The sequence below is a fragment of the Euwallacea similis genome, chromosome 7 (assembly GCF_039881205.1).
Source record: "Euwallacea similis isolate ESF13 chromosome 7, ESF131.1, whole genome shotgun sequence".
In the NCBI taxonomy this organism is placed as follows: domain Eukaryota; kingdom Metazoa; phylum Arthropoda; class Insecta; order Coleoptera; family Curculionidae; genus Euwallacea; species Euwallacea similis.
Window position 1 is genome coordinate 1897581 of NC_089615.1, and position 12118 is coordinate 1909698.

At 34.8% G+C, this 12118-nt stretch overlaps 2 protein-coding genes across 2 annotated transcripts; one reads left to right on the forward strand and one right to left on the reverse strand.

Moving 5' to 3' along the window:
- The first annotated feature begins 282 nt into the window (after nt 1-282).
- LOC136409811 (zinc transporter ZIP13-like) lies at nt 283-6283 on the forward strand. The gene is made up of 5 exons (XM_066391604.1): nt 283-438; nt 529-636; nt 4241-4335; nt 4404-4674; nt 4873-6283. The coding sequence occupies exons 1-5, from the start codon at nt 333-335 to the stop codon at nt 5094-5096; spliced, it is 804 nt and encodes a 267-aa protein (XP_066247701.1). The 5' UTR covers nt 283-332; the 3' UTR covers nt 5097-6283.
- A 188-nt stretch (nt 6284-6471) lies between these two features.
- On the reverse strand, nt 6472-11625 carry Trc8 (TRC8 ring finger protein). Its single transcript, XM_066391603.1, has 2 exons — nt 11218-11625; nt 6472-8842 (listed from the first exon to the last, which is right to left on the reverse strand). Exons 1-2 carry the CDS (start codon nt 11480-11482, stop codon nt 7149-7151), a joined length of 1959 nt encoding a protein of 652 aa, XP_066247700.1. The 5' UTR covers nt 11483-11625; the 3' UTR covers nt 6472-7148.
- Between the last annotated feature and the right edge of the window lie 493 nt (nt 11626-12118).

Below are 12118 nucleotides of genomic sequence, written 5' to 3' on the forward strand. Positions count from 1 at the left end.
ATAAATTGATAAACGATTTATATACCGATAACTTTGATTTGATATTGGGCACATCCCTAGAACAAACCCCTCGGTCCAATGATTCAGGTTTAATTTTGAATTAATAAGAACGTTAGTTAAACATGAGATTCATAAACTGAAAATCAGAAAAAATTAAGTTGCGACAAGATTAAGTATAAGATTCCAAAGTGGATTCTCTATCACAAGGGATTCCTAAGGGATCCTTTTTATGCGTTAAGATGATGTGTCTCTCGATCTCCTCATTAGACAACGTTTGACCAAACAGAACAGACGTTCTATTCCAATTTACTTACTAATTTCATTATTCTAAAATGGCAGCTAACCACGGCTGGTGCAATGACGTCTTAGCGTGGCTAGGCGTTACATTTGTAGGGCTCACCGGCATATTTCCTTTGGTCTTCAACACTGAATTAGAAGGTGAGATATGATGATAATTTCTAACTTGAACTAACTCTAAACCCTTATGTTAGGGCTAAATCATAATTTTATCAATCATTTTTTCATTAGGCCCCCTCTTAAACTATGCATTGGCCTTCGCTATTGGTGCACTGCTGTTTGAAGTGTTCTTAGAGTTATTCCCTAAGATATATGGGAATGGAGAGATCACTGAAGAAGGTAAGCAAGAATGTTTTCAAAATATAGTGACCATTTCAGGTATTTAATTATTAGATATTTGTTAAATACATTATTATTATTTTAAGTTATTTTCAACGGGAGAAACCTACAATTGGTCGAGAACATCATATCTAATCGAATAGGTATAAAAGCAGATTTAATTGTTTGTTCGTTGAATAGGGACCTCACATAATCACTATCGTAGCAATATAATATATCCCGAAGGCGACTTAGTTTAGATAGATCATTCTTGTTTGAATGGAGATAGGGCTATATTACTTGCCTCCTCTGAGGAATCCTCGAGAACAGGCGGACATGTCGTCAACAAAATTCAGCATTTTGGTTTCTCACCATTCATAAAAATACTCCTTACCAGGTATAAATTACTTGTAACGTGATCAAAGATTCTGCAGAGCATGTTTTCGAGAAAATAGTATTCTTGAGGACAAGGGGAGGGCAGGGCGGCGAACTTTCCTGGTCGCTGGTATTTCTTGGGATTAGAAGCGATTAAAAATTTCGCCTAGGGTAGATAATTTGCTAAGATCGATCCTGCTCGAGGAGATCCTCATATGGAAATTTCGCTAGGAAGTAATCTACAAGTCTCTAATTCGAAGCGGCACTGATCTATACGAAATCTGGCTTATTTTAAAAAGTTTATCAAGCGATTATTCATCTGAAACGTCACTGATTTAAATAAAATTCTCACTGAAAAAAAGAGCAATATGTGATCTTTTTAATAGGCCGCAGCGCATTGGCGTACGTGACTTCCTATTGAAGATCGAAAAAACGTCAAATTTGATGGCATAGCTTTTCTTGGCACATTTGCCTCGAGACGTTTATTAGACGTGTGATACGCCACTGATTAAAATCGTAGGCTAGTGAAGTGAAAAGCACTTATACGAGTAACCCATCTGAAGATGCAATATTCATCAAACCTATCGTTAGTAAATTGAGCATTTTTGTTTGCACCTTGTAACTATTTAACTGAATGGAAATCAAGAATTTAATTGCTATTAAGCATACAACAGCATAAATTTTGCCAAATTAACCGGCTTAGTAACCCTAAATCCTGCTATAGTCGTAAGGTTTTATCGTCAGTTTCGCATCATTATCTAAGATGTAGACATGACTAATTAAATAATATCGATATTTTTCTTTTAAGTGTATCTATAAGTATGCAGAACAAAGAAACTTGACGATATTGTTGTCGGTAATTTATAAAGCAAACAGAAATAAATATTTCGTAGAACGCAATAAAAGGGATTAGGAAATACGTGAAACTCATTTATCTTAATTTTTGGTTCATCGGGGATTCACCACCATGTAGAGACTTTCTTGGGAACGTCATAATACATTTTTATGATATCAATGTTTGAAGAAATCAGTAATTATGTAAATACTGACATTGTAATACACAATACGGTAAAAACAATAATAATAATTGAAGATAGTAAATTCAAAGGGGTTTAAGTGCTGATTTTGGAATAATCTATTGAAAATTTATTTGGCAATCTACACATCAATGCCATTACAATACTAACAGGTCATGCGTCTATTACTCGAGCAATTACTAATAAATGCTACACCTATTTTAGATAAAAGGTGTCTTAAGTGCTGAGTACTTGAGGCACCTTTAAATTTTCACTAGAGGAATCATTCATTTTGATCAAATTGTATAATCTGTGCGATTTGTTGTGGCGAAATTACAAGTTTCTTATAAGTAAAAAACTATAGATTTGGAGGTGAGTTGTAATACACAGCTCATACATGAATTATATGACCATTTCCTTCTTATGAATAGACAATGGCTACAGTATTCCCATTGTCTATGAGGTCCAGCAGAATCAGCACTTATTATATTATACAGTGTGGAAATTTTAGACGTAACAGTCCATATAACTAAGATGCCGAACATATGCGGCCAAAATCCTCGGACATGTCGATTTTTACTTTTTCTTGCGTTTTTTTTAATGGTAAATTCATGCATACAGGGTAATACATAAATCAGGTACTACCACCACCAACTTTGTTTTTTCAAATGGAAACAGCTGTTTTTAAATTTTATTTTTGAATTCTGCGCAAAATTCTAAGTGTGTTTCATGTACTATGTCCTATACCTAAACGCAACAAGTCTCAAGAAATTTATGATTGAACATATCAAAAACTAAAACTTTTGATTTCTTTGGTCCTGAAAAGGACCGATTTAATACAAAATAGCATCCCCTCATTACCACATTGATTTAGGGCTTATTTAAACGACATTTTTCCTAAACGTTAGATGGGGAGAGTAGGGGTAATTGAATGGCCGGTACGATCACCTGATCTCACACCTTTAGATTACTTTCTATGGGGTTATCTTAAGAGTAAGTTATACTTTAACCAACCAGCAATTATCGATGCCTTAAAAGAAAGAATCCGTAATGAAATAAAATTACCCCAGCAATGTTTCACAATATCAAACAGTTCATTCATCGTCTTGCTTACTGTCAAGAAGTAGGTGGAATCCAATTTGAACATTTAATTTAAGTGTTGCTTTATTTTGTATTAAATCGGCCCTTTTCAGGACCAAATAAATTTTAAAAGAAATCAAAAGTTTTAGTTTTTGATATGTTCAATCGTAAATTTCTCGAGACATGTTGCATTTAGGTATAGGACATAGTACATGAAACACACTTAGAATCTTGCGTAGAATTCAAAAATGAAATAGAAAATAGGTATTTCCATTTGAAAAACAAAGTTGGTATTCGTACCTGATTTTACTTATAAAAAAATACCGCAGAGAAAAAATAAAAATCGACGTGTCCGAAGATTTTGGCCGCATATGTTCGGCATCTTTATTATATGGACTGTTCCATACAAAGCTTCCACACTGTATATACAGAAATCAGTGGCAATAGTCTTTAGTCTTTAATCATACTGTCTTGCGACATTAGTTTTGTATGTTGTCGTACTTTATACTTTCAATAAAATTTTTAAAAAGAAAATTTACATGAAAAGTAATAAAATTCAAGGTAAAGCGTATTTGTGTAGATATTCATCATAGATTAGATTCAATACCAATCTTAATAGAGGGCGAAGTTAGGCCAACGTCCAGAGCAGTACACTTTCCTGATCAGCGGTTTTTCTTGGAGATAGAGGGACGATTATTAAAAATTTCGTCCAGGCTTGCTAAGTCCAGCCTTGATTAGATTATATGGGATTTACAAAATTTTGGCTGATTTCAGTAAAATGCAAAACATCTTAAAGATGTGAAAAAAACTTTACAAGGAGAAAGAATCTACTGAGGTAACACGTAGACTTCCTCGACAATCTTCTCCTCTGCATTGTATACAAGAAAAAGTGAGCAAGAAATGATGGATACAAAAAAAAAAGGAAAAATTCTGAAATTGGATAAGAATAATAATTTCAATTTCTATAGAAGAAAACCCGATTTTTGACTTGCTAAAAAGTTATGGACCAGACAATCTTTATTTCTCATTCCACATCTGACCCGAGCTATTAATGAATTACGTTTCATTGTTATCTCGTAATGATTATAACATGTGTTATATGTTAATATCAATAGAAAACATTTTATGTCATCATAATATATCTGTATTTTCAGGTCAGTTCAAAAAAAGCGTTTACATTCTTTTGGGATTAACGACCTCTGTTGTCCTCGAAATTGTCCTCAGATTCCTGAAATCGGATCAAAAAGCAGTGAGCATTTTATCAAAAAAAAACCTGCTCCGCAATTGATTTCTAATCAAAATTCATCTTCTACTTAGACTACAGCGTATCTAAATCTGATCGCCAATGCGATAGACAATTTCTCTCATGGAATATGCATAGGAGGGGCTTTCTCGACCTCTAGACAAAGTGGACTTAGAGCTACAATTGCCATCATTCTTCATGAAATTCCTCATGAATTTGGAGATTTCGCTATAATAAAGAATGGTGGCTTTACCGATTGGTGGACAGCTACTTACCAGGTGGTTACTGCTGCTTTTGGAGTAATAGGAGCGTTTTCTGTCTTACGCTATAGGCAATCTAGCACAGGTAAGTGGTTTTTCCACTCACTACAAATTTGTTTCTATTAAAATTGAGGGATACACTGAGGAATCACCTTTTTTGAATTGTGAATTACGCATATTGGCCACAATAAGTGGACAACAATTATGTATAATTTTCACTATTAAGCATCATGCTATTCAGTTTACTACACATCAAATTTTATACTTCTTTGTTTTATTGCAGAAACCGAAAGCAATTGGATAGATCCATTTACCGCAGGCTCATTACTCCACATTGCATTGGTCACCATTCTCCCAAGTATTTTGAGAGATGATACTAATAGTGACGATATCGATCATTGGACCTACTTCTGGTACGTGATCATTGCTTTAGGGGGCACTTTGCTTTTCTATGCAATTAACGATATATTGGAGGAAGACGAAAAAAACTCGACCAAAGACGATTAAGGGATCAAGCTGTGTTCTTTTCAATACGCAAATTAGCATTTCAAAAATACACTTTTCGGTTCTGGTGCAACAAACTTCTTTATTCTGTAATTAAAACGAAATGGAAAACTGGTAACTTTCTGATCTATGTTGACTTAGCAAAAGGCAAGTGGCCTTTGCTCATATTGTAGACCAAGAATGTCCCTAATAAGGGCACAAATAAACCTCGAGCTGTTCTCGCATTGACGAGGCTTAAATTTTCCATATAAAAAAATCTGAATTGCAGGACAAAGAGAAAGTTATTTACGGCATCCGATTCGTGGATTACAACTTGTCCAGCACCTTACATCGGAGACCGATAATATACTACTTTTCCACACCAGTACAGAAATATAACTTTAAATTTTGATCGTAACAATGGCATATTCATTAAAAAATTTAAACAATTATCATACGAGTATTAGTTAATAGATATAGTCAATTCTCAATAAAGCATTGGCGCAATTTTAAGTAAAATTTGCACCATTTGCTGTATTTTAACGATAATAGGGCCATGAGAAGGTACATATTTCAAAAGAAACTAGCATTTGATTAAATTGTGGTTCTAAATGCCATACATCGTATAACTGGTGAGTAACGCATGTCGCGAATTTCAGCACATCAAACATTGTCACAGACACTTACCGGGTCTTTTTAAACATAAAAAGAAAAATTCATCAAAACATTCCACCTTGCAGTGGATAACAGAATCCTAAGCTGGGCCATTACTGGTTTCGTGCTATCCGAAGCTCATCAGACGGTCATAGGTAAATATAATGGCGTTTTACAGCGCTACTTGGTGGTGTGACTAAATTATCCGTCTGTAGGAGCCCTAAAACTTGAAAAACGAACAAATAAAAATATGGTTTTAAGTCAATCACCCTGTATTTTTTATTTAAGGAGGCGTCTTAGCGAACAAGTTTATACGAACTCTCGTAAAACTCAACAAAGAATACAAAGTTTAATTTTTGATCGCTGGTTGTGCATCACCCTGTACTCCAGATGAACATAAAGGCTTTTTATAAGGAAATCTTACAAAAACGAAGAAATTATTTAAGCCTATTTACAACATTTCATATTGAATACATCAAATATGTCTAAGAAATTGGAAAAAATACGTGTCTCAGTATGTAGCAAAAGATGTGATCTACTACTCGCCTGTAGCGAATCTGACCATAAAATAAAAAAAGAAGTTTTTTACGTTTAAGTGTGTCTCATTAGGGAAAATGTCACAATATATTTTATTACTATATTGTTCCCCTTTTCCAATAAGCGATTGAACTTTCCTTTATTATCCTGAAATGGCAGAGAGACAGTGGTGTTGGCGCTGATTGACTATCTAATCAAATTACCCATATTAATGTCGAGTTAAGATTTATTTTCTAATCTCAATAGTGCCACACTAACTAAGAAACATTCTTGACTTAACGAGAAAACATTTTGCACGTGAAGGTAGAGGAACAAATATATTAGTTACGCCGTATTTTGGTTTTCTGTACAAATCTCTCTATTTACATAACGCTACTGCTCCTAAATAACAGAGCAGTACTAAAAATGAGACATTAGTAACAAAGGATTGCGCAATTTACCATTACTGCGTAACAATTGGAATCGCTATAACCGATCAGCACTTTTTCTTTGCGGTTAGAAATGTACTAGTTGAACACTTTTAGAACTGCTGTGTTACTGGAATCACCGTTTAAACATTAAAATTCTAAAAATAAATGGTCATGAATTGACTTTGAAAAAATTAGAAAATATACAATTTCAAAATCACATTAAAAAAACATTACAGCGATAAATGCGACATTTTATTGAAATCCTTAAGCCTCCTTCCTTATGACAGAATTTAATATGATTTATTACAATTACTGGAAATAAAAATATACCACTAAATTTTTCTTGCACCATGTCATGTCCACTCTCAGTTCCACCCCACTTCAAGGTGAAAAAAATATTTTCTCAAAGCCAATTATGATGAGTAGAAAAACAATCCCAGATTCCATTTTAGACTCTAAATCACAATACGTCTTATCACCTGTTGTGCAGTTCTCCTTCGCCGACGAGAGGCACCGCAAAGGGGTCTTGGGCAGTCTCAGTCGCTTTGTCATCGTTGAGATGCAAAATCTCATGACACAGTGGGCATCTGTCCTGCACATAGAGCCACTTCCTTAGACAAACACCGTGGAAGAAATGTTTGCATCTTGTTATTTTCGCTGTCTGCATCTCTTGGTAACAAATTGCGCAAACATCATCCAAATTGCTCAATTGTTCGGCACTAGCTTCAGGTAAACTCTCAATTTTATTCACCGCCGTTCTTCGCTTCATGAAGACCGACCATCCGGCTTTAGCGTCGCACCAAATATTGAAATACGCGTGGATGCACATCATGACGGCTCGAATGGCACTTCCGCTTTCGAAAATCAAGATCCAGGCACCGTTGAAGAATAAAAATATACCGAAGCAAAACTCCACGGTATTGCCAAAAGAGCGAATATAATAAATATAGTCGTCCAGCGCTTCCCAAAAGGCGTCTCGTTTTGCGTCGTATAAAAACAGGCAGTAAATAGCCAGGGAGACGAATACCTTGACTATAACTTCAATGCTAAATGCAGTTACCGCAAGAAGCCAGGTTGAGGTCTCCTGCGTAGTCCACAACAAATACATCAACGTTAGAGAGAGAACCACTAGTACTACGCACACAATTAAGGCGTGAGCATGCCTGCGAATAGATGGATTATGTGAGGCACTAAGGCTCATTAGTAACGGGTTAACGATGTTGTGAGTGAAGTGAAGCAAAGCTGTGAATAAAAGGCAAAAATTGCGACAAAGCCGCACGAATCGTATTTCTGGCTCCAAACCGGTTAAACCAGTTTGAAGGGCCAAAATATAAAACACTATGGCAGACACAGTTCCAAAATTCTTGTCATTTTCATCTTCAGTTAATAAAATCCACTGGAAAAATTTGCCAACATAATTGCAGATGTACGACACCACACTCGTCAACCCAAGTACTGCGGTTAAAGTGTCACATCCGGAGACCAACAAATACTTAAGAAGTCTAAAGCAAGGCGTGTAGTCATCGCTATCGTCCCAATGTCCAGCAAGTATAAATATTACTGTATGCTCTAACGTTCGCAATATCCAAAAAGCTCGAAGGACCTCTGGAACGCTCAGTCTGAGCCACTCATTTTCGACTAAAGCCGACACTCCGAAGTTGGAAATCAACGTTCTGGCATGCCGATAGCCACTATAGAGCGAATTTGAAATCGACATAAATGAAGACCATAACACAAATTTAATAATAAATATTGGCAAAATGGCTGATATTAAAGGACTGTATTTGAGAAAAGTGTTGGAAACTGGCAGAATGGAACAAAATGACGGAATCAGGAACGAAACCGGTAAAAGCTTTTGTATGGTGGAATATCTAGGGCCCAGATGTATGTTAATAAATATAAAAGCCAGTATTGTCTGCAGGACGTAGTTCTCTACTACTTGGTACATCCATCCGCGTTCTTCTTGCAGCTGCTTGAGATTGAAGTTTGATATAAGTTGCAGAGGTGATATTGTTACATTTAAGTGGTCCGTGCTGGTCAATATTGTCCTTACTGTTCGAATATTCGTGAAGTATGAGGCCAACACTAATCCTACTGACATTAGGTACAAATAGACTATCATGAGGTGCTTCGTGTTCAACATGAACATACACATTGCTGACGCGCATCCTGAAATTAAAAAAATAAAATTAGCTAACAATCTTTGATTCATCAAATTTATCACACAGTGCAAGTTTTTTTTTGTACGACAGTTAATTAATTGACAATAATTATTAAACAGGGGATTTAAAACAGATGAGATTGTCAATGTGAGAGAACAGATTTCTCAATTGAACGTTTACAAAAAAAACCAAACAACGCCTTTGCTTTTTATAAACATTGGACATGGGTCAAGGGACACATCATTTTAAAGATCTTCAAATTTTCTTAACAACCGTGTCAAAATATAGGTTTCCTTATTCAAATTTTTTCATAACTTCATTTTTTAAGAGATGCTCGAAATGCATTCCATTATTCTCCGTGCAATAGTACAAACGGTCTTCAAACGTCTGTTGTGGAATGTTATGACGAGCTTCTACAATTCTTCAACGTAATACTTGAAAACACTGTGTAAGAGTAGCGTAAATCACACTTTTAAAGTACCTCCAAAGGAAGAAATCAAGAGGTATAAGATCGGGAGATCTAGCTGGCCACTCCATGGTACCTCTTTTCCTAATCCATCTATCAGGAAAATTATTGCCAAGAAACTGCCAAACTGGTAAAACATAATGTGAAGAAACACTATCCTGGTGAAAATGTAATAACTTCCTATCCAACATTGGGTGTCCATTCTGGTTTGTTCTACTTTTGATAATTTCACGGACTGCTCCATTTTTTCAAGCAAATTCGAATAAAAAGCGAAAATTTTTGGCACGATTGTTTAGAGAATATGAAGAACTTTAAAATGATGTGCCACTTGACCCATATTCCCTATTTAAAAAAAAAAACAAGGGATTGCCACTCTTGCGATATTATCGATCGAAGGTGAGCACTTTTTTCATTCTTCATTTTTTCCCTCCATTCTAAGGTCGATGTATCTCCGTATCTCAACATTTTTAACTTTAGTTTGTACTTCTGAAAATCTAGAGCAAATTTTTAAAAATACACCCGGTAAATCAACGAAATTGAAATAATCAATGTACTAATTATCTTCATCAGAAAATCTATAGGAATATATTATTTTTTATGTGACATACTTAACTTAAATTTAATTATTTCATAAGTTTCAAGAGGTACATAATACCTAGTGATAATGCTAAATAAATTGAAAGTCATCATTACTATTTAAACAACAACATATTAAGAACTTCGTTTATGGTACTCAGTTAAATTATAGAAATTGGTTAAACCGCTGTAAACTCTGGTAACCACGCACTGCTTGAATCTCCGCGCAATGGATCAACAGAAATAAAAATGATGAATAATAGTTTGGAGCAGCAAAACAACTGCTACTTAACTATGTAATTGTCGTAATTATTGCTTATGATATTATACTGAGTAATCTCATAAATTTTCCTGATTACTCTAGAAATTTACTTTTTAATATCTCCCTAACTTCACCTATCCCTCTAACTATATATATATCAGTAGATAAGATGGAGAGTTTGATTTTTTTATTAGTTCAGGTTAGTTTGTACTACAGCATAGTACCTTTCCCTTAAGTATTGTTACATAAGGGTATCCTAAGGATAAGAGTTAGACAAAAATTTTAATTGCATATAGTCAGATGTATTATACAATAATTTAATCACAGTTCATATTATCTCACTAAAAACATGTTTTTATATTGCACTTTGCACCATTAACTAAAAGTTACTCAGCTCTAACACATTTTAAGTGTGAAATATTACTGAACTTACAGTACCCTGAAAAAGATTTTGGTCAAGGAGCATTCAACAATCTTTAAATTTCTTAGCTGAAGGCCTTGCATAATAAACCTAGTCTCATATTTTTTAAGGTGACATTTGGTATGATTGATAGTGCTGAGCTCTCAGGCTTTCTAATATATTTTACACAGCACTTCGATAAATGACAAAAGAATTAAATGGGATTTATGCATTCTTCTCGTCTTATAACAATAACTCCATGTAGAAAAAGAGTTTGTCTCAAAGGTACTAATTCTGATAACTGATGAAATATCAAAGTTAACGTTGACAGTATGATCACAAATTTTCTTCACTAAATTAGAAGTGCAAGTCATCCATGAATGTGAGTGTAGAATAATCAATCAAATCATGTTGACCACGATCTAACAGTTTAGGTAGATACATAATCACAAACTGCAAGGCTTGTGAAGATTCATTTTTGGTGGTACTCAAGATGGAGTTATGGATGAAATGACTTGTGCAATGTGTGGACATAGGTTTGTACCCTACTTACAGCATTTACGAAAAAGCAATGATGCAAGTGCAATGATTTAGCATGAAGATTGCTTTTGACAACACTTAAGAACAGATTAGATGGGACTAAAGCAAAATAATTATCTTGGAAAAGTTGATACTAACCTATAGCACCAATCAACAACTTTATCACAGATACAAAAACATATTTTGAGACCTTTGTGTCGAATAGAAAGTATAACGTCGTGTTGGTGACATTGCCATCAACCTTTTCGCCCTGGTCTCCGAAATATTGGAATTCCGGATCGGTGAGGTCTTCATAATATCCCAGGCCTGTTTTAAGGATTTCATCGATCAGGAACAAGGGTGGCACCCGTAACAACACCTCCACTAATCCAAAAACTCTACCTCGAAACAAGCGTAACGACATTTCATGGCAAAGAGCTGCGTTTTCTAATTAAATGGTGATTTTTCCGATTTTAAGGATATTTTGCGAATACTTAATAAACAAACGTCATTTCGTTGGAATTTTTTTGTGGAAAATAGGTCGCCTTGCCATCTGGAAGTTGTCATTTTTTTAAAATGTTGTCAATGTCAACAATGCTGCCATCAGTATAATCAAAAGGGCGATGGAGGAAAATCGCTTATTTACATCAAAAGTCTGTAGAATGTAGATTACGTAAAATATAGTTTTCCAAACGTTTTTAAGATTTTAAATATCAATATCAAAAGTATCAATGGTGTTATTTGAATTCTGCACTTCTGAGCAGTACAGCAAGGGTAAGTAAGATACTTACTATTCGGCAGAAGTAATTGTACCAATCGCAAATAACCTCTTAGTCTTTTGCTGCATGTAGCATATAGTAAAATTAATCGAATCAAAATACAAGAAAAACGTAGACTGTGTCACAGATCCTTGCCTCAATGAAACATGAAGAATCATGGAATTTAGATCTGATACCAGTAGATACAATTAAAAATCAGTAGTTTGGCTGACAAATCTGTACGCATGGCAGTACTGAATGGCAGTGACAAGTTGGAATGTTAATCGTATGTGGCGACCTCT